Below are 22,588 nucleotides of genomic sequence, written 5' to 3' on the forward strand. Positions count from 1 at the left end.
TCTCATCTATGTAATTCTACCAGAATTACTCAAGATGACTGTCCGACAATACAGCCAGTGATGTGCTGGCAAATATTTTTAAATTGGCTCCCTGGTGGTGTTGGTGGGTGCTTTGATTTACAGTATATACCAACTGTTGTGGCATAAATACTCTGCCAGCCATGGCCAGTTTTAAGCTATCAAGTGAATGTCCTCGAATACAGAGTTAAGAGACACACAGTAATACACCATTATTTAGTATTTCCAACATAAAGACACAATAGACATAAATAACACCAAGAACATAATAGTAAAATGTAAAGTAATTAGCCAAGTGATGGGTTTGGGGTAGTTACTACCTTTCTTTTAAATATAACTTATTTAATTGTAAGTTTATATAACTTAATTTTTTAATTAAGATATTCACATATCACAAAAATCACCATGTTAAAGTTTATAATTCATGGTTTCTAATATATTCATCAACTTTGACAACCATCACAGCTATCTAATTCCAGAACATTTTCATTACCCCAAAAGAAACACCATATCCGTTAGCATTAACTCTTCATTCCTCTAATCCCATCCTCTGGCAACCACTAATCTACTTTTCATCTCTACGGATTTGCCAATTCTAGACATTTCAAATAACCATATTCGTACAATATGTGACCTCGTGTGTCTAACTTCTTTGGCTTTGTATAATGTTTTCAAGGTTCATCCATGTTGAAGCACTTAACAGTTCTTTATACGCCGCATTTTTATCCATCAACTGATGAACATTACAGTTGTTTCCGCTTTTTGGCTATTATGAATAATGCTGTTGCGATCATTCCTGTACAAGTTTTTGTGTGGACATATGTTTTCAATCTAGGTATCTATCTAGGAGTCATCTATCTAGGAAAATGCTGAGTCATATGGTGACACTGTTTAACTTTTTAAGGAACTGCTGAACTTTTTTCCACAGTGGCTACACTATTTTACATTCCCATCAGCAATGTATGAGGGTTCCAATCTGTCCACATCTTTTCCAATGCTTATTTCCCATTTTTTTATTACATCTTAATTTTAACGATATTATATTTTAAGAACCGTCTTGCAAAATTCTTCACAATTGAACAGTCTACTCTCCTGGGTTGACACCACTGCATACAGCCACCAAAGAAAATCCCACCACCTTCTCACTAGTCAGTTCCACTTCCTTTTGCTGGCAAGAGCAATACTCAACAGATTTGAATTTCCTCCCTCTTACATCCTTCCTATAGAAAACTGAAACAAAAGATCTCAGGTTCCCTTCTCTTTGGTAATTGAGATGACTTTTGACTGCGGGAGAATCACAAGGTTTTCAGCTTCCACCAAGCACCCCAGCAGAACAGGGTTTGTTTCCCTCCTACATTTGTGTTGAGAAACAAAATTAAACCCAAAATGTATCTTAGTGACACCCAGATGTATCTTCCGGAGGAGCTCTCAAGCAGTTGCTTCAACAGGGCAAACAGCTGTGGTCTGTTTCAACATAATTTGATGTAATCAGGGTTAATTCTGGTGATGTAGTAACTCTGAAGACTGTTTTTTAACTGGATTATTGTTGGGTCAACAATCATGTGGCATTACATTTAGTGACTGAAACAAAAGCCAGAATTAAAACAGCTTCCCCTCAGCCCCCACCCACCCCTTCTAAATGACAGCCTCACTGGGAATAGAAGTTATGAGGCACATTTAACACAATTAACCAAAAAAGGAAAGTAGATGCAGTCAAATTACCTGCAAGCATCTCCAAGGTCCAGTGTCAACCAAGAGTAAGAGCTGGAAACTGTTATTTTTTCTTTTCCTCGAACAGTTAGAAAATATGTTGGCAGCAATCAGTATAACTTAGTATTTTCATAACATTCTAGGAAAAAGCCCCAAGATTTTCCTCTGAAACTTTCCTGAACCAGATAATGATTTTAGCAGTTCACAGTTCCTCTGTATTTTCCACGCATGTTTTCAAAATGATTATTTTAAGTGAACACTAAATTCACGGTGTGGCATACCAGGGCTGAAAGAGTGTGGTATACAAAGCACTGAACACATCTGGCACTGTTTCTGAAGAGCGAGGTCTTTATCTTATTTTCATAGATTTGACCATCATTGTTTATAGTCAGTCCACTTGCAGGGCCTAGGCTGCTCTACATGCACACATACTTATTTAGTCTCTTCCAGTTTTTAGTTTTGGCTAGTCGGAAACACAGCTAAAGCCCATGACAAGGGCCATTCTTAATACAGTTCTGGAAAGCAGAATCTTCAAAAATAGATGGTTTGGGAAACTGCCAAATGTGTTGGTTCTTCAAAATCTTTTAAATCCAATTGTGTGGTTCCAAAAAAGCTCTGACATGTCCAATCCCCTCTGTAAATAAGCCTCCATTTATTTGCTTTCTGTTTTTGTGACTTAGACTATTAAGAAATTTGAAAAGCAAAGAAGCCACTTACCCTCCTACTGCATCTTACTTTATCAGGAATTCCCCATCTAAGTAATTCCTGATTGACATATATTCTGGGATATGTAGATGTGATTATAAGGTAATGAGACTTAAAAAGTAATGAGAATTCCTTCTGTAAGTCACACAGTATATTAATTTGACTTCTTTTAGTTGTCAAAGCAGATACCCATTTCAAACTCAAGATCAAATGGAGGTAAGAAAGTGAGTTATCTCCCATGGAACCCATGGAAAAGTTGAATAATCTGGCCTCAGAAAGAGTAGCAGCCAGGGAATAAACATGGCAAAAACCAGGCATCCATTTTGTATGTCTCCCTCATCTCTGAACATTTTGCCTTCATTTCTTTCTCTTTGAAGACTGCTTTCTCTGTCTCTCTGGGTACATGGTTACCCACCGGCTCCTAAGTTTATATGTTCCTGGCTGAAGCAACCAGTCCAGACTCTCTAGTGTCCTCAACCCCAGTTTCTCAAGAGAAAATGAAACTGGTCTATTTGCGATCAGGTGTCCACCCCTAGACCTATCAGCAAAGGAAGCTCTGGTCCCCAGGATGTCTGCTAGGGACCCACTGGCCAGGACAGGGGTAGGGGAATTGTCAGAAAAAGGACAGGTTTAATAACTAAGTAGACACCTTGGAAGGTGTTTAATAGACACAAAAACCAGTCTTGTTTCTTTCACCTAGTATCCCTTTAAATTAGGAATATACTTAGAAAAGCATATGTTTCTTTCTATTCAAATACAAAATATATTTCTATTCAAATACATGTTACTAGGGAATGGTTATTTGTGTATATGTTAGTCAAGTATCAGTAGGGATTTTCTTGAGAACCTACTACTTCAAGTTCAGCATAGGAATACCAAGATAAGACCAGGTTCTTCAGAATTTCAGGGTCTTTCTGGGGAGAGAAATAGGCAGATATCTCCAGTAGTATTTGGGCAATGTTGTAAGAGGTATGTTCAAAGGACTGTGGGAGCACTGAGAATTATGCACCAACTGTATGGGGACTGAAACTGTATGAGATTAGGTTTAATTTTGGGTACCCCATAGATAGGCACAGAACAGACGTTAACATTTGTTAAATTAGATGACGAATAATAGCTACCTTCAATTTGGAGGCAGTAAAATTGTCTAGATTAAGAGAGCAAGGTGGGGAAAACCACTAACTGAAAATCTGAGCAACTAAGTTCATTTGGGACTAGTTTCTGAATTTCTTCTCAATTTAATACATTCATTCAACAAAACTTACTGAGCATTTGCTATGCACAGGCACAGGGCTAGGTGCTGGCGATATGATGAACAGCATAGAGATGTTCTTCAGAAGAAGTCTAAGTCACTGTGTTCCAGAAGCAATGCCAGGAGGATGCCCTAGAAGTCACCTTCAGTAACAGACAGATAACTAAACTCATTATTACTTTTGATTCCTGCCTTTTGGTCCTGTGTTCAGGAAACAGCTCCAGGCAGATTTGTACTGAAAGGGATAGTTTAAAAATTCATAAGCTATTTCAGACACATAAATACCCCCCACCCTGTTTTTGGTCACCTTAATGATTCATTTGGCAGTTTTTTAATGAGTGCCCAGTATGTGTCAGACACTCTCCAAGGCACTGCAGATACAAAAATGAATGCATTCTTATCCCTGCTGTCATGGAGCTCACATTCTGGCAGAGACAAATGGCAGCATAAGACAACCAGTATTTGCATAAAGTGCTGAAGGAGCATAAAGAGAAAGTCTGGAAGCCATTGTCCAACCATTGGTTTCCTGAAAAATAATTTCAACACTAACACATGAAAATGCGGAAATTCTAGCTGCATTTTGGAGTGTCACCACTCTTGAAATAAAGCCTCATAGGTTCAGACAATGTGATCAGAGCTGTTAATGTTTTGATTCTGGGTGACTAAGAAGTGACAGGTGTGTAGCCTGAGAAAGCCACCCAAGTCCATTTACAGGCATGTGGAGACAAGCAATGTTGAGTCAGGGTGCAGGGTAACCCCAGCTCTATCAGCAGGACAGGTACCTGAGCAGAGGGCTACTAACCCATCAGAAGAAAATCAATCAAGAACTAAATGATAGTGAAACTTGACACCAAAATTTCCATATCGGATTTAAAAAAAAAAGATTGTTGATCAACAAAGAGCCCACTCCTACTTTTTGAGAAACATTAACCAGCACAAGTTTGTACTTAGTAAACTAGATGTAAGTTGTTGTTTTCAATACAATTGACATATCTGGCTGGGGGATGGGGTGGAGAAAGGAAGGGGAAGCACCTGGATGTTGATACAGTACTAGGCATAGAAGGAACCAGAGTGGGAGATTAACACTTGCATAGAAAGAAGAAAACATAGGAGAAATGCTGGGGAGAAATGGAGTGAGGAAAAGAGATAAAAGTTGAGAGGTGTGGTAGTTTCTGGTGGGAGTAGGATAATGTGAATTTTTAATATGCTCCCCAGTGATTCATAAACACATAATTTTGACAAGAAACTTCTACCTTCTTCTTTAATATGCTCCCCAGTGATTCATAAACACATAAATTTTGACAAGACTGTACAGAATGGGAGCCCCTGAGATGAGGGAGTATGTCCTATTTGTCTCAGCACCCATAGAATCTAGCATGGGGCTTGGGAGAGTGAGAGCTCAATAAAAGTTTATTGAACTAAACGGAGTACACCTAATATACCTAAGAGGCTTTAAAGAAAAAGTAACTCAATTCCACTGCCCTGTAATTCATTTTTTTCCATATTCTAGTCTATGTACACAGCTTTTACACTGTTGTAATTGCAAATTCACCATTTTAAATTGTATTTTTTCAATACATTTTCTTTTGTGATTTTTAATGGCTGTAAAACATTCCACCTAACATGAGTAAGTATCTTTGTTCATATAGATTTTGAATTTTGAAGAGGTTTTTCTTAGGAGACCTTACATTTGTGCAGTGCTTGTCAGTTTATGAAACCCTTTCACACAATCTTCATTGCTTTCACAACACTCTATAAGATAAGCATTATCCTCATTTTGCAGATGGGTATACAGACTCAGATTAATTAACTTGCTAAAGCTTCTACAGCTAGTGGGTGGAATGTCAGATTAAACTAGGGTCTTCTCCCTATGCATCTAATGCCCTTTCCAAGGCACCAAATAATCTGACCCAACAGTTTCCTGATGTAAAAACCTGTAATTTAAAATGTGGCAGACAGAAATTACATTTAAAGAGACCACTGGCCAGCTATATCCTAACTATATAGGAATCAGCTCTTGCCTCTTGGGGCATGGCAAAGAAAATGCCTATATTAGTTGACATCTTCTGTGACAGAACTGTTTTTCAGTAACGCCTCATGACGCTGTCTGTATATGGTCCAAGCCCATTTCTGCAATCCTCACATGAAGAGTTGGGACTGTCCCTGAACACTGACACTGCAATTAAAGTTTTTCAGCAACCACCACAGGCTGTAAGGCACATAGGAAGGAGGCAGTGGAGACTTGAAAGTTCTTCTACTATTAAGATTGGTATCACAGGATACTTGGGTAGCAGCTGAGTGAACAGGAGAGGGAAGTTTTTATCTACCAATAGAAAGGCCCATTATAAGGACACATGGCCTGATGAACAACACAGAGGGGTGCAGCACTTCAGGGAAGGACAGACAGTCCACCTGAGCAGCTAGAGGTTCTATACTGGAAAACAAGAGTTGTGTTTCTATTTTATTCCATTTGCATGATACAGAGAGACAGGTTTCCTTATTCTCAGGTAGAAGTTTCTAACAACCAGAGCTCTCTGAGGAGAGAAAAACTTCTTGGCTGGGTGTAGTGGCTCAAACCTGTAATCCCAGCACTTTGGGAGGCCGAGGCAAGCGGACTACTTGAGCCCATGAGTTTAAGACCAGCCTGGGCAACAAAGTGAGACCCTGTCTCTATAAAAAGTTAGCTAGGTGTGGTGGTGCATACCTGTGATCCCAGCTACATGGGAGGCTGAGGACTGCTTGAGCCCAGGAGGTTGAGGCTGCATTGAGCCATCACTGCACTTAAGCCTGAGGGACAAAGCAAGACCCTGTCTCCAAAAAATAAGGCTAGGCACAGTGACTCATGCCTGTAATCCCTGCCCTTTCAGAGGTCAAAGTGGGAGGATTGCTTGAACCCAGTTCAAGACCAGCCTGGGCAACATGGCAAAACCCTGTCTCTACAAAAAGTACAAAAATTAGCTGGGTGTGGTGGCTTGTGCCCGTGGTCCTAGCTACATGGGAGGCTGAGGCAGGAGGATCACTTGAGCCTGGGAGGCTGAGGCTGCCATGAGCTGTGATCATACCACTGCACTCTAGCCTGGGCAAGAGACTGAGACCCTGTCTCAAAAAAATTAAAAAAACAAAAAACCAAATAAAATATCTCTATTGAGTTCCTACTCAGTGAAGCTACAGTAGGTAAATTACTAGGAACCAGGAGAAATACAGAGGGGAATAGTTCATATATCATAGACAGGGGAAGGATTATCTTCTTTAAGGAGAGATTTTTCAAAACTAGGTTCCTAGGAAAATGGCAAAACAGCAATTCTTGTTGAGCTAGCGTGTAGAGAAAGTTATGAGTCAAAGAATCACAGTTGTAGATGGCTCAGGTTCAGCAACATACAGTTGCACCTGTGTACATGGGCATTAGTTGCAGAAAAAAAACCTTTGTTACACAGGCCCATCAAGTTTCTATTTTCAGATAATTACCTTGAAAAATCAAAGGTCTGTGACTTCGAGGAAGATATTAATAATTCCTATCAAAGTTTCTTTCATTTATCTTTCTATCCACAATTCTAGGATGATCCTGAAAGGAAGGTTGCAAATGTGAGTATAAACTGATTAAAAATTTGAGGCACAATGAGCTTAGGTACATTGCTGGGTCTAGGATCCTTTATCCCATTTTCAGTGTTTCTCTTTACTCAAATGTATTTGAGATCAAGTATCATCTTCCTTCATTCTCCTGTTCCCTCTCCCTGGATACAACAAGGTCAAGGTGTGTATTTTGTGACAAATTCAGTAACCTCTGGGGCTTAAGATGCAAGATTCTTTGGTTATTAGAAGGTTTTATGTTTTCTGGCTTCTCTAGAAGCTGAGGGCAGTGAATTTCATTTGTAGTCTTTCTCTCAGTATTAGGAACTTTTTTTTTTTTTTTTTTTTTTTTGGAAATAGAGTCTTACTCTGTCACCCAGGCTGGAGTGCAATGGTGCGATCTTGGCTCACTGCAAGCTCTGCCTCCCGGGTTCATGTCATTCTCCTGCCTCAGCCTCCTGTGTAGCTGGGACTCCAGGCGCCCACCACTATGCCTGGCTAATTTTTTTTTTGTATTTTTTGTAGAGACGGGGTTTCACCGTGTTAGCTAGGATGGTCTCGATCTCCTGATCCGCCCACCTCAGCCTCCCAAAAGGAACTTTGCATTTTTATAACAAATAAACCAAATAAATCTCATGCCCAGTAAGATACAAAGGAACAAAGTCCACAATGTATTGTCTGGATAACTAAGAAGATACATGAAACATGTTTATGAACTGTAAAGCAATGCCCAAAGAATAGTCATGTTATTAGTAACAATTATGAACAGTAAAGGTATAGCAGAAAATTTCTGAAGTCATGAGTTATGTTAATTCAATGACCAGCTGCCTGAATGACAGTTTAAAAACCACCTAAACTCCCAGTGGCTTCTTTATAATGGCCCCCTGGAAACTATCCAGTGTGCTGATAATGGCTAGAAATTCACTGGACTCCATTTACGGTAATGCTGGGTCCAAACTGTGCAATAGCTAACTGGAGCCTTAGTTAATCACAAGCCAATGTAGGGATCCTGGCAACAGCAGAATGTCCAAGTTCAGGGAGGGATGCTGACCATGACCTAAAATGATGCTTTCTTAGGAAAGTCCTACTAAATCATTTCAATACAGTGATTAAGGTTGCTTTCTGCCCTTTTCTTTTTTTTTTTTTTGAGATGGAGTCCCGCTCTGCTGCCCTGGCTGGAGTGCAATGACGCAATCTCGGCTCACTGAAACCTCCGCCTCCCAGGTTCCAGCGATTCTCCTGCCTCAACCTCCCAAGGAGCTGGGATTACAGGAGCCTGCCACTACACCTGGCTAATTTTTCTATTTTTAGTAGAGACGGGGTTTCACCATGTCAGTCAGGCTGGTCTCGAACTCTTGACCTCAGGTGATCTGCCTGTCTTGGCCTCCCAAAGTGCTGAGATTACAGGCGTGAGCAACTGTACCTGGCCCGCTTTCTGCCCTTTTCTTAATGCTTTTACTATTTTTTAATTCTGAAGATTAACTGGGAAGAAATTATAATCAGACGTTACTCTCACCTGTTTTTTTTTTTAAATTATACATACTTTAGATTGCAGACTGAATACAAATATTAATCAGAAGCCAAAACACCCCACACATTACTTTTCAATCAACCCAGGCCAATCTGTCTTTCAACTGTACATTTTTATGTTCTTGCCTCACCGCTTACTAAAATAAACATAAGAATAAATAGCAATACAATCCAAATAAGCATCTCTCATCTATAATTATCTGAAGCAAGGGATTTAAAGATGGGTAGAGTTAATCCACCTCACCAAGTGCATCTTCAATGCCTGTTCAGTCATGCTTCAATGTCTACATTCAATTTATAGAGAATATGAATATATAACATTGTAGAGGGAGGCTTCTGGCAGATCCAGTCTGACAAGAACAAAAGGTCAAACAGTTCTTTTGCTACTCTGTGACAGTTAAAGAGTCTCTGGGTTGGGTTAAAGGGTTGGAGAGTTATGTTTAGATCTGGAATGGATCACTCACACAATTAAGTTCTTGTCAGACCTAAAAACATGACAGCACAACTTTCCCCAGGCAAAAGGACAGCCAGATGGAAAGCAACTATTTTTCTCAACCTATCTCAAAATTTGAAATGAGAATTAATAATGGAAAAAACATTTCGAAGTTTCAGAATATACTTCTACTTGGGCTGCTGGGGTTATTATTTTCGGGTGACATTTGGAAATCGTGGGAAAACATAATCTGATTTTTTTCCTCATTGGAAACTGGTTACTCAAGTGAAAAACTAACCCTCTTATCACCTTTTAACTCAGAAACTGAGCACTAAAACATATTACAGTTTAGACAGTACTCAACTATTGAATCCATATTTTTATTCATTATACATTGACTTATACAACACTGTTTGCAATGTATAATTTAGATATTCATCTCTCAGCTGATGAGTAAACATTTTGAGTTTTTTCCTGCTGATGCTGCCTGCAAGCAACAGTTCAGTTTTGGCATTTTCATCATCTTTGTCTGACATGAATTTTTGTTTCTGTTCAATTATTGGCAAAATAGAAGTATTGTGCCAAAGACAAATTATTAGGCTTGCTATAGGTGGCAAAGTATTTGGCTTCAACTGGATATTCATTGTGTGATAAACTATCAAGGAAAAGAATGTATAAAGTTTCGGAAATACACTGGTGAAAACGCTAACAAAAAGCCAAGATGCCTTGAGAAGGGCCTTTCCTCCTTCCACATATACAGTATAAGAACACATTTAAGTCTATTGTTCAACTTTCAGCGATGTGACTTAGTTACACATTTTGGAGACCTAATACATACTAAAACAGGGGACTACATATTGCCTAAAGGTTAGACTCTAAATCAATTATTAGTGACCAAGTCCAGCACAGGTTCACAGAAGATTAAGAGATAAAAGGATCCACAGAGCTTACCTACTTCAAAATGTGGTAGTACTGTAGGTGAAAAAACTGGAGGCCACAAAGATTATTTTACTTGCTTAATGCTCTGCAACTGAATTTATGGTAATGCTGGGTCCACAACCTGGGGTTTCTCTAACTCAGCAATCTTTCCATCACTATTATTTTGTTAACTTCTGTCATGTTAACATTACAATTCTATCAGGTCCCTCAAAAATCACGGGAGGCATAATTCCTGACAGCTTTGGAAATTACAGTGCCTCCAGGTTCTGGGTCTATAAACGTCCCTTGTTCCACTAAATTAATATGGTATCTACTAAGACCTGAATGCCAAATCAATACAGGCTGATGCTGCAAATATTTTAAAAATGTTTTCTGCATTTTATCTTCTAGGTCTAGGGTTAAATGTCACGTTTTCAGACATGCCTTTTCTAGCAAGCTTATCTATGCTTTCCTGTTCTTCATGTAACTTTACAGCACAAACTGTATTTTGAAATAAGTTATTTAATTATTATATATCTTCTCAAATATATTATTTAATTCCATGAAGGCAGGGTCATTTCTGTTTGGTTCACAACTGTTTATATAGCACCTACACCACATAGTCTCGGCATATAAAAGAAGCTCAAATATTTGTTGAATAAACAAATGAATTTCTCTAATTATGGATGAGGCAAGCCTTATGGAAGCCCTAATTATCCCTTTTAGTCTGTCCTAAAGTTGGTACCTAAGCCCAAGGGATTAAAGTTCCAGGGAAGTAGATTTTCCTGAGATTTTAGCTCAGCAAAAGCTAGCAATTAGATTCAGAAATGGAATGAACAGTTTTGCTGGACACTGATTTCTTTGTCAAAAAGAGACTGGAAAACCAAGCGCCCAGGTAAACAGAACCTCTCTGCATTAGGCAGAAGGTCAACTTTGCAAACTCTCAGGTGTCTTCCAACTCTTAAGGCTCTGGAATTTGTTTCTTTTCAGCTGTTTGGTTTTAAATTAGGTTAAAGTATACAGACAAACTTCATTAGGAAATAATCTAGGAGAACCCATCTAATGAGACTTAGAAAACTCATCATTCAGGCATGCATGCCCATTTACAATTACTTGATACATGCATATTCCACTGAGAATACAATTTGCTATAGGTCCTTATACATGTAACTCAATGAAGACAAAGACTAAAACAAGTTTTTAAAAAGTTTATGTAGCATTTCAATTTTAAACATATGCATGTGTGTGCGTGCACATGCGCGCGCGCACACACACACACACGTATTATATCAACTCTGAAGAAAATGATGTTGAGTTCCTATACAGTAAGCAGCTTATACAAAGTGCTAGAATTGTCAGGTTCCGAACTCCCCAATCAGTGCTCTTTTCACTCTCATAGACCGCACTACTTTTTTTTTTTTTTTTTTTTTTTTTTTTTTTTTTTTTTTTAGATGGAGTCTCCCTCTGTCGCCCAGGCTGGAGGGCAGTGGCACGTTGTTTGCTCACCATAACATCGGGTCCCAGGTTCAAGTGATTCTCCTGCCTCAGCCTCCCAAGTAGCTGGGATGACAGGCACCTGCCACCATGCCTGGCTAATTTTGTATTTTTAGTAGAAATGGGGTTTCACCATGTTGTCCAGACTGGTCTGGAACTACTGAATTCAAGTGATCCACCCACCTTGCCCTCCCAAAGTGCTGGGATTACAGGCGTGAGCCCCCATGCCCAGCTGACCACAGTACTTTTTAACTCTAGAATTACCCATCCTTTAGGCTCAGCCAAATTTTCATCCTCATCTTGGATTGAAAATACCTTTCTTCCAAATTTTACTGGGAAAGGACCAAATGAAATTAAAAAATATATAACTTTTTTTCCATAAGCGCCAATAAAAAAATCGATTTTATTAGAGAAATTATAAACATCAAATATAAACAAATTATAACACAACAGTGATTAAAGAGTTGAAATACTTAATGTAATATCTCAATAGCTTTTAAAATGAAAAGCAACAGTTATTAAATCTGATTTCTTTCATCCAGTTCAATGAAAAGGAGATTTTTAATTCAGATACCCTACTTCGTTAATCAATTAAGACTTAAGGAATATTTTTTTTCCTGCAATGTTTAGGAAAAGTACTGGAAGAGATAAGGATTAATCACAAAGTATATGGCAAGGGAAAGATCCAACATTATTTTATTTTGAGCTACTAGATGGTTCTCAAAAATTACACAGGGAGTGATTTAATGAGTACAGACAAAGTAAAATACATTATCTCATCCTGTTTTAGAGTTTAAAAGAAACTCTGAGACTACCTAATTCAATTTCTTCATTTCTTCTTAATTGAGGTAATGGATTTGAGAGTCCCCTTGCTGTAAGTACCTCTTCTTGGGGGAGCTCATCCTTACATGAAATACCCTCAACTTTCTAAGAAAATCACAACCACTTAAATTTTTTCTATATCTTATGGCACAACAATTACACGTTGAAATCTGCATTTCTAAAATCCAAACATGCATTCTACTGTCTGCACAATCCTGTGCAGTGCCTCTGTCATGGGGTGCTTTTCCTTAACCAATCTTCTAGCTATAAAAGGCATGAATGAGGAAACCTTGGGAAAGGGATAACATCTTTGATATTATCAACACCCAAGATGCACTGCAGGTAGCGTTCAAATCCCATCCCAAAACCTCCATGTGGCACAGATCCAAATCGACGAAGGTCCAGATACCTGTTTTCAAAAACAGAAAATCATCATTTATATATATTGTATAAGACCAGATGTTATGAGTAGAATTTTATGTTTCAAACGTATTTTGCAATCATTTGTTATTATTTACCTCACTGTGATAGACCAGTCTTTCCCCTCCACAGACAAACAATGGAAAGGAAGAAGCTGAATAATCTATCCAAGGTTACCCAGAGAAACAGCAGTGGATCCTGTCAAGCAGTCATGGGCTTTGGTCACTTCCTTTTTAAGCTATTATATTTATGCGTTTATGACAGAAAACTTGCCTCAGGAGGCTATAGAAGATTTTCTATGGATTTACTAATTTTCTTGAAAATATTTGCCTCTTTTATTTCTTGGTATGTTAATGTTTTCTTTTCCTTCCCAAAATCATACTGTTCAATACACAGAGGAGAGTGCAGAGTTTTGCCTGTTACATTATGAAAAGATATCCTAGAGATTAGACTATAAGCTACAACAGGGCAGAAACTGTGCTTCATTCAATGTTTTATCACTAGGAAATGCTCTAGAGTAGGTGTTAATTACATGAAGTTTTGTTTGAAGGCACAAAAATATATGCTTGAATGCTGGAGTGAGGAAAAACCTTTAATTCTCTGCCTCAGGCCTACAGAAGATGCCCAGAGTCATTCTGCTGACATGCTAGACAGCCTCTGAAACCCATCCATGCACATTCTTTTCTCACTAAAGACCACATGGCAAGACAATGGCACAGCCATGACAGAAACTCAGATTCTAACACACCAGCATTGGAAAAAGTTTTAGGAAGAAAAGAGGAAAAGGACAACTATAAATATTTTATTATGTCATTTGGTGGGAAAATTCTTAAGTTATATAATATCGACTAAAACAAGTTTATCGGCCGGGCACGGTGGCTCATGCCTGTAATCCCAGCACATTGGGAGGCCAACGTGGGCAGATCACTAGCTCAGGAGTTCAAGGTCAGCAGGGCCAACGTGGTGAAACTCCGTCTCCACTAAAAACAAAAAAATTAGCCAGGTGTGGTGGCGCCCATATGTAATTCCAGCTACTCAGGAGGCTGAGGCAGGAGAATTGCTTGAACCCTGGAAGTGGAGGTTGCAGTGAGCAGAGATGGAGCCACTGCACTCCAGCCTCGGCGACAGAGTGAGACTCTGTCTCAGAAAAACCAAAAAACAGAAAACAAAAACAACCAAACAAGTTTATCTTTTCTTGAATGATTTGTAAAATCAGTTCTATAATAAGACGTAAGCAACATAACTTGTAGTGACTTGGCTCCTCAATCATAAAGACTGTCCATCAACCTATTTCCCCACCATTAATAATAATGGCTACTTATACTACTATTCTAAGGAGTTAAGTCTAAGTACTTATCTTTTTAAAAGAAAAGATTAATTCCAACCAAATGAGTTGTAATCAGGTAAGAGATCAACATTACAGAATATCTAGCATAAAACTTCAGATTAGTAAAAACTATAAGAAATAATGGGAGGCACATAGTCTTGAATAACTGGAATGTTCAGTCGCTAAATTAACTTTAAAGTTTACAAGGCATGGGGACAGAGTACACTTTGACTAAGCGATGAAATGAACAGCACACCAAACTACCTGTCATAAATGCCTGCAGGACCTGACATGGCTGCTAGAAACTCCAGCAGTAGTTTTAGATGGGTCTAAATTTCTCATACACTGATATTAAAACACTGGCATGAACATCCGCAAACTGTATGCAGCAGAGGGGTTCAGTCTGTAGCATTTTTCTTGCTTTTGCTTTGATAGATGAAAAAATCCATTTCTAAGAAAAAAGTTTTCTAATGTATATGTATTTGTTTGATTATTGTTAAATTGGTTCCAGGGTAGTGAGATTATGGAAGAGATGCTATGAAATGTGTGGAACTAGTTATATATTTAATTTGCATATGGCATATAGAAATATGAAGCGAGTAAATTCTTAGCCATCTGGGGTGGCTTCTCACCATATGGTGGAACACTAGCAGACATCACAGCTATGAAGATGTCTAAGGTCTCTTTTACCTTTAATACACTAAGATAGAAGGAAGCAAATTCAAGGAGATCTTATGGATTTGAAAACTTTATTTGAGAAAAGAATGGTACTAAAATGATTAATAAAGACTTTCAAGGCTTAAACTTATTTAACCAATTTTTTTTTTTTTTTAAGACAGAGTCTTGCTCTATTGCCCAGGTTGGGGTGCAGTTTGTATTTAGCTTGTTTTGTTTTGTTTTGTTTTGTTTTGTTTGAGACGGACTTTTGCTCTTGCTGCCCAGGCTGGAATGCAATGGTGCAATCTTGGCTTACTGAAACCTCCACCTCCCAGGTTCAAGAGTTTCTCCTGCCTGAGCCTCCCGAGTAGCTGGGAATACAGGCACCTGTCACACCACACCCAGCTAATTTTTGTATTTTTAGTAGAGATAGGGTTTTACCATGTTGGTCAGGCTGGTCTCGAACTCCTGACCTCAAGTGATCCACCTGCCTAGGCCTCCCAAAGTGCTGGGATTACAGCTGTGAGCCACTGTGTGTTTAGCTTTTTTTAAGGCTAGTTTTTACAAACTATAACATGCATAAGCTTGCTCAATTATCAGGCTTATCTACCTAACAGCAAGACTCAGAAGAAAGAAAGAAAGGGGGTAGGAAACCAGCATTTACTAAGCTTCTACTATATGTAGATACTTAACCTGTATTGTTTCATCTACACAATAACTCTGTGAAAGAGATAATATCATTCCATTTTACAGCCAAAAAACCAAGACTCAGAGAGATTAAGTATATATAAGGTCATTACTGGTTAATATAAGGCATTCAAAGGCCATCACCTGAAGCCAATTTTACATTTTTTTTTCATCTCTGAAACCTATCTCCTTCCAAACCAAAAGGCAAGGGTGTAGGTAACTTGCCCCTTCCTCTTCCCGAGGACAGCAAAAGGATTAATAATATTGTTGATATTATTATACCAAGATCCTGAAGGAGTGCTAATAAATATAATAAAAATTTACATATATTGAAAAGTACTTGAAGAAAAAGTCTTCATAAGGAAAACCAAAACAACTTTGAGGAAGTGAATGTATGAGTACAGACACGTGGTCCTCCCTAAGCAACTCAGATTTCTATAGTTTGTGGAGACATTAGGGATCACTTAGCTCAAGCCCCTAATTTCACACAAAAAGAAATTGCAGCATAATGGTAAAGAGGAAAGAATTTTTTAAAAATTCATCAATTTATTTTTTGAGACGGAGTCTCGCTCTGTTACCCAGGTTGGAGCACAGTGGCACGATCTTGGCTCATTGTAACCTCTGCCTCCAAGGTTCAAGCAATTCTCCTGCCTCAGCCTCCCGAATAGGTGGGATTATAGGCATGCGCCACCATGTTCAGCTAGTATTTGCATTTTTAGTAGAGACAGGGTTTCACCATGTTGGCCAGGCTTGTCTGGAACTCCTGACCTCAAGTGATCCACCAACCCTGGCCTCCCAAAGTGTTGGGATTACAGGCGTGAGCCACCACGCCCAGCCGAGCCAAGGATTTTGATTCAGAGAGACCAAGTCCCATCTCCATCCCTCAAACTGTGTGATCTTGGCTAAATTAGTTAATATCTCTGGGCCTCAAGCCTAGGGGATAATAAGAAGGGGGTTAATAATAGTACCTAATTCACAGGGTGACAGGATGATTACATGAGATAATATACTTTTTTTTTTTTTTTTTTTTTTTTTGAGATGAAGTCTCGCTCCTGTCCCCCAGGCTGGAGTGCAATTGTGTGATCTCGGCTCACTGCAACCTCCGTCTCCCGGGCTCAATCGATTCTCCTGCCTCAGCCTCCCAAGTAGCTGGGATTACAGGTGCCTGCCACCATGCCTGGCTAATTTTTGTATTTTCAGTAGAAACAGGGTTTCACCATGTTGACCAGGCTGGTCTTGAACTCCTGACTTCAGGTGATCCACCCGTCTTGGCCTCCCAAACTGCTGCGATTATAGGCATGAGCCACCAAGCCCGGCCAATATACATAAAATTTTTAACATAATTATCTGATACACAATAAGTAGTAAGGAAATGAGAGTTATTATTACTATTTTTCAAGAACCCAAAGGAAGTAATCTTCTGAGCCCCAACCCCTTCCCTGACCTAAGAACAGTTAAGCTCACTGTTTTCTTTTCACCAGGTCTTGGGGATACAAGTAAAACGATTCTAGGCAACAGACAAGCAGCTGGAGTAAGAATTATTAGGGGCCACATTCTTACCATTGGTAGACTTCTGTAAGTCCTGATCTGTTAAAGGAAAATAAAATTCTTTCAGGGAATGGCAATAAGATAAATATTAACCACTAAACATTTATTCTGGGTGTGTGTAAAGACCTCTTTATAAAGAAGTAGATGACAAAGCCTCTGCTCTCAAGTAATACTCAATATAGTTGAGGAGCTGAAACTATACAGTAAGTTAACCAATAGCACAAAATGTTATCAAATAAATAGTTTAGATAATAAATGTTATAGAAAGAAAATATGATGCAGAGTCCAAAGGAAGGGATTCACCTGAGATGAGTTTATTATCCTGTGACATAAGAAAAGCACTACTTTTAGGCAGGGTGCAGTGGCTCCTGCCTGTAATCCCAGCACTTTGGGAGGCCAAGGTGGGAGGATCACTTGAGAACAGGAGTTCCAGACCAGCCTGGCCAACATGGTGAAACCCCATCTCTACTAGAAATACAAAAATTAGCTGGGTGTGGTGGTGCATGCCTGTAGTCCCAGCTACTTGGGAAGCTGAGGTAGAAGAATTGCTTGAACCTAGGAGGCAGAAGTTGCAGTGAACCAAAATCATGCCACTGCACGCCAGTCTGGACAACAGACTGAGACGCCATCTCAAAAAAAAAAAAAAAAAGAAGAGAAAAGAAAAAAAAAAAGAAAAGCACTATTATTACTAGTTAAGGTTGTTGGGAGGCACACACAGACGAGGGACACATAGACAAAACTTTCGTTCTTCAACATTAAAACAGTAATATAGATTCTGAGGCTGCCTTTATAATATGGTTGCAAATTGATTCTTGTTTGAGAACTATTAATAAAATTTAAAATTCTTAGTGCTAATTGAAATTCAACTCAGCCCTTTAAAAACGTGTTTTGGACTACAGTGATCTAATGTGACCAGGAATATGAAAAATTCAAATACACAAAAATACAGAAAACATGAAGAGCAGCCACAGACAAATCCCTGAAATAGGGAATCATATATATCCACTTCATTAAGAAAGATACATGTAGCTATTATCAGGTATTAGGTAAACATTTAATGTTATGAGGAAAGGTTTCCTGGAGGAAGGAAGCAAGCAAAGAAAACAGACCAATTAATCTTTCAACAGATGAGGTTTCTTGCCATGTGTGATTTGTATTGTGCTTTTTAAAAAACATAGAGAATACTCAGATTCTTTCCAACTAGAGTCTGACCTTCAGTTCCACAGCTTTCTCAGGACTTTTTAAACACTGTAATAGTAGTAAGGAGTTAGTCATCTAACGAATACAGTCTTCCTCAAACCTATGTATCCCCTTTCTTTTGGATCCTAACCCAGTAGAGCAGTTCAGATGTGTGGGGTAACAAAAGTAAGTTACCCAAGATTTTTACATATAGGTTGGGACCTTGACAAAGCATCAACTTTTAAAGCATTTTCCCCATTAGGAAAAGAAGGCCTCACAAATGGCTAACAGAGTATTTTCAAACAATTATGGCTTTTCCAGGTTACTATGAAACTCAGTACTATCTGGAGAGAATGAGGCATACAGACATAGTAAAAGTCTTTTTTTTTTTTTTAAAGTCTGGCAGTACTTTTACTAAAGTAGAAATCATGGAAAACAGGTACGGTTTGTTCAGGCAGTCATTATGGCATAGACATGTATATGTAGGAGCGGCAGTTCAATTAGAAACACAATTCCTTACTCCCCCTCTCTGAAACATTCTCTATGTGTTTACAGATTTATTTCCCAGTTCTCAAACAGCAACTTAAATTAAACTTAATCAAATAGCTAAATCAAGACCCCTACATAGAAGAGAATCTGAGGAAGTGAAATGTGCTTATTCTAAATGCTTGCTATCTGACTAGTTTTCTTTCCCCAACTTCATCCTTTCCCTGGCTCAGAGTCTGTCTTTATGTCTCTATAGAAGTCTGCCAATCATAATTGAGAGTAAATAAAGAATACAGATAAGATGAAAATGTAGGACAAGCTTTAAGGGGCAACTCTCTCTTCTCATTTTATTATTAACTTTTTAAAAAGCTACTTTCCATAGGGAAAGGTATGTAAATATAGTGGGCAAATATCACTGTGGGTTTTTCATGTAAGAGTTCCATTCCTGAAGAAAGGGAAGCTCAGAGGTAAATTAACAACTTGCTCAAGGACACAGAGAATCTGAGATCCAGTTCTGTCAGGCACTGAGGCCCAGGGTCTTCACTCTGTTACTATGCAATGACCACCTTTGAGCACCTTATGCTCAGTTTCTAAATTGTGTTTCTTTTAGGTCTGACCAATACCTGGCTAAGCGCTCCTCTAAGAAATGGTATCGTTCTTCTCTGAGGCCTCCTCCAAAGAGTTCCCCAACTCCAGGAACCAGAAGATCAACAGCAGCAACCTAGGAAAAAAAAAATTATTAGCATTATATTTTCAGTTGATTCCAACAGTCAGTTTCTGAAGCAAGTAAACGTTTAACATTTTGGCAATGGCTAATTAACTACCTACCAGAATCTTACTGACTACATAAAAATTACAGGTGGACAATTTCCTCTCTCTTGCACCATTTGTGTAGTATACTTAACAAAAATGTATTTTCTTCATAAATGTGACAGAAATGTTAATTATAAAATGTGGAAAGTGTTAAAATTATGAAACATTAAAATCACCTATCACCACCAGAAACAATTACATTTTGTGGATTTCCTTTCATATTTTTTCCCTTATTATACATTTAAAAGTATAATTACAGATAAAACTTACCACTTGTCTTACCTAATAAACTAATATTTTCCTATATTAGTAAAATACTTCACGTTATGTTTTAATAGCTTTAATGTTTAATAGTTTATTGATTGGAATTATAATTTTTTAACTGCTTTCCTTTTTAGTTGAACATTTAAGGTGTATTTTTGTCTGTTTTCTCTTATAACGTGGCAATGAAGAGTTTAATTTGTAGTATTGCTATTAGGACATATAAAATAAATTCTGATTATTAATCAAAGAAGTACAAAATTAAAAGAACAAGATAACATTCTGGAGTTATCAAATGGAGATGATGGCCGGGCACAGTAGCTCATGCCTGTAATCCTAGCACTTTGGGAGGCTCAGGTGAGCAGACTGCCTGAGCTCAGAAGTTCGAGACCACCTTGCGGGCAACATGGTGCAACTCCCCCTGTCTCTACTAAAACACAAAAAATTAACTGGGCTTGGTGGTGCATGTCTGTAATCCCAGCTACTTGGGAGGTCGAGGTGGGAGAATTGCTTGAACCCAGGAGGTGGAGGTTGCAGTGACCCAAGATTGCACCACTGCACTCTAGCCTGGACCACAGAGCGAGACTCTGTCTCAAAAAAAAAAAAAAAAAAAAAAAGTTATAAGAAGATAATATATCTGCAAAACTAAGTCTGAAAGAAAAAATATAGGCAAATAAGAAATAAGATAAACAATACAGATAACAGAATGGATAAACCAATACGCTCATATAACTGATACAACCTTTCTGGTCAGCAATTTGGCAACAGATAACCAAATGCCTGAAAAATGCAATACATTTTGACTCAGCAAGCAGTTCAAGGAACCTATCCTAAGAAAATCAGAGATGCAAAAAAAGATTAACACGCAGGATGTTTGGCATTACTTAAGACAAAAGGTTCAAATGTACATCAACAGACTATCAGATAAATTTTAGACATGGATAGAAAAAAGACTATCATCTACATAATGAGATGTTATGTTGCTACTGTGATGAGATTACAGGTATTTTAGAATTGTTTTCCTCTTTTATTTGTATTTTCTTACAAAATTAGTAATATTTAATTTTTCAGGCTGGGTGCAGTGGCTCACGCCTATAATCCCAACACTTTGGGAGGTCAAGGTGGGCGGATCACCTGAGGTCAGGAGTTTGAGACTAGCCTGGCCAACCTAGTGAAACCCCCTCTCTGCCAAAAATACAAAAATGAGCCAGGCACAGTGGCCCATGCCTGTAGTCCCAGCTGTTCGAGAGGCATGAGGAACTGCTTGAACCCGTGAGGCAGAGGTTGCAGTGAGCCAAGATCATGCCACTGTACTCCAGCCTGGATGACAGAGTGAGATTTTGTCTGTCCCCCAAAAAATACTTAAAAAAAATTTTTTTTAATGTTTATTTGTGGCTGGGCACGGTGGCATGTGCTTGTAGTCCTGGCTACTTAGGAAGCTGAGGTGGGAAGACTGCTTGAGGCCAGGAATTCGAGACCAGCATGGACAACACAGCAAGACTCTGTCCCTACAAAATAATTTAAAAATGTTTATTTGCAGCTGGGTGTGGTGGTGCATGACTGTGGTCCCAGCTACTTGTCAAGCTGAGGCAGGAAGATCACTTGAGCCCAGGAGTTCGAAGTTGCAGTGAATCATGATCATACCACCTGTACTCTAGTCTAGGTGACTGGCAAGACCTTGTCTCAAAAAAAAAAACAAAATTGTTATCTGTATTATTTTGTGACTTTCCTGTCTTTTGGACAGGTAGACATTTTTAAGCCCAAGAACCTGAAGGCACAAAACTAAGATTTAGTGTAACAAATGAAAAATGAAGAATCTATAAAGCACATTTTAATCTTTAAATGTCACATTACCTTATAATCATTTTTAAAACTTTACCTCACCTTGCCATTAAGCTATCCCCTTCCCAGTTTTGATTTAGAAACTTTTGATTGAGATATACTCTACGAATAATCAACATTAATAAAGAATAATTCAAGAATCTGCCCCCAATGCTGTACACCTTATCCTCATTACTATCATTAAAGAGAAAAACATTAGCTCTGATCCTCATCACTAGGCTGAATCAGAATGAGCGAGAACAGCTACACAATTAATATGGCTGAGCTCTAATCAGGACCCTGCAGTTATTCTGTCCTCAGAGTAAGAAGAAAGTCTGGTATCTTTATTTCCTCGTGTCTTGCTTTGAGATATGGCTAAAATATGACAGGAGTTGAGAGACACGTGGTAAAAATTTTGTTCTTTTCTTACCTTCAATCCAGAGTGTTAAATTTAGAATTATAGGCAATCAACTTTGGAAGAGAATAGTCAACCAGTGGCTCTCTGGCCTCTGCTTGAAAATATTTAAAGCCTGAGAAACAGTAGCCTTGAAACAGAGCATTCCATCCTTGTTTAGCTCTAAAATTAACTCAAAATGGATTAAAGATTTAAATATAAGATCTGAAATCATAAAACTACTAGAAATAGATATAGGCCAGGCGCGGTGGCTCACGCCTGTAATCCCAGCACTTTGGGAGGCCGAGGCGGGCGGATCACAAGGTCAGGAGATCGAGACCATCCTGGCGAACACGGTGAAACCCTGTTTCTACTAAAAATACAAAAAATTAGCTGGGCGTGGTGGCAGGCGCCTGTAGTCCCAGCTACTCGAGAGGCTGATGCAGGAGAATGCTGTGAACCCAGGAGGTGGAGGTTGCAGCGAGCTGAGATAGTGCCACTGCACTCCAGCCTGGGCGACAGAGCCAGACTTTGTCTCAAACAAAA

General features: G+C 38.7%; 1 protein-coding gene and 1 long non-coding RNA gene across 7 annotated transcripts in view; both read right to left on the reverse strand.

The window, feature by feature from the left end:
• Positions 1-371: 371 nt before the first annotated feature.
• On the reverse strand, positions 372-5,896 carry LOC108543194 (uncharacterized). The gene is made up of 4 exons (XR_001889510.1): positions 5,764-5,896; positions 3,699-3,920; positions 1,741-1,807; positions 372-1,599 (listed from the first exon to the last, which is right to left on the reverse strand). It is a non-coding gene; the product is annotated as an uncharacterized LOC108543194 (long non-coding RNA).
• Positions 5,897-12,016: 6,120 nt separating this feature from the next.
• Positions 12,017-22,588, reverse strand: part of NARS2 (asparaginyl-tRNA synthetase 2, mitochondrial) — a 139,907-nt gene continuing 129,335 nt past the window's right edge. For 5 of the 6 annotated variants that reach the window (XM_017893592.1, XM_017893594.1, XM_017893597.1 and 2 more), the window contains 3 exons: positions 19,377-19,474; positions 17,101-17,127; positions 12,017-12,858 (listed from right to left, as the gene is read on the reverse strand). In XM_017893592.1, coding sequence (XP_017749081.1) covers positions 12,714-12,858; positions 17,101-17,127; positions 19,377-19,474 — 270 coding nt within the window. In that variant the 3' untranslated portion in view covers positions 12,017-12,713. The remainder of the gene's footprint in view (positions 12,859-17,100; positions 17,128-19,376; positions 19,475-22,588) is intronic. The other variant, XM_017893593.1, reaches the window with a different exon arrangement.

Source organism: Rhinopithecus bieti, unplaced genomic scaffold (genome assembly GCF_001698545.2).
Source record: "Rhinopithecus bieti isolate Rb0 unplaced genomic scaffold, ASM169854v2 scaffold_23868, whole genome shotgun sequence".
Taxonomy (NCBI): Eukaryota; Metazoa; Chordata; class Mammalia; order Primates; family Cercopithecidae; genus Rhinopithecus; species Rhinopithecus bieti.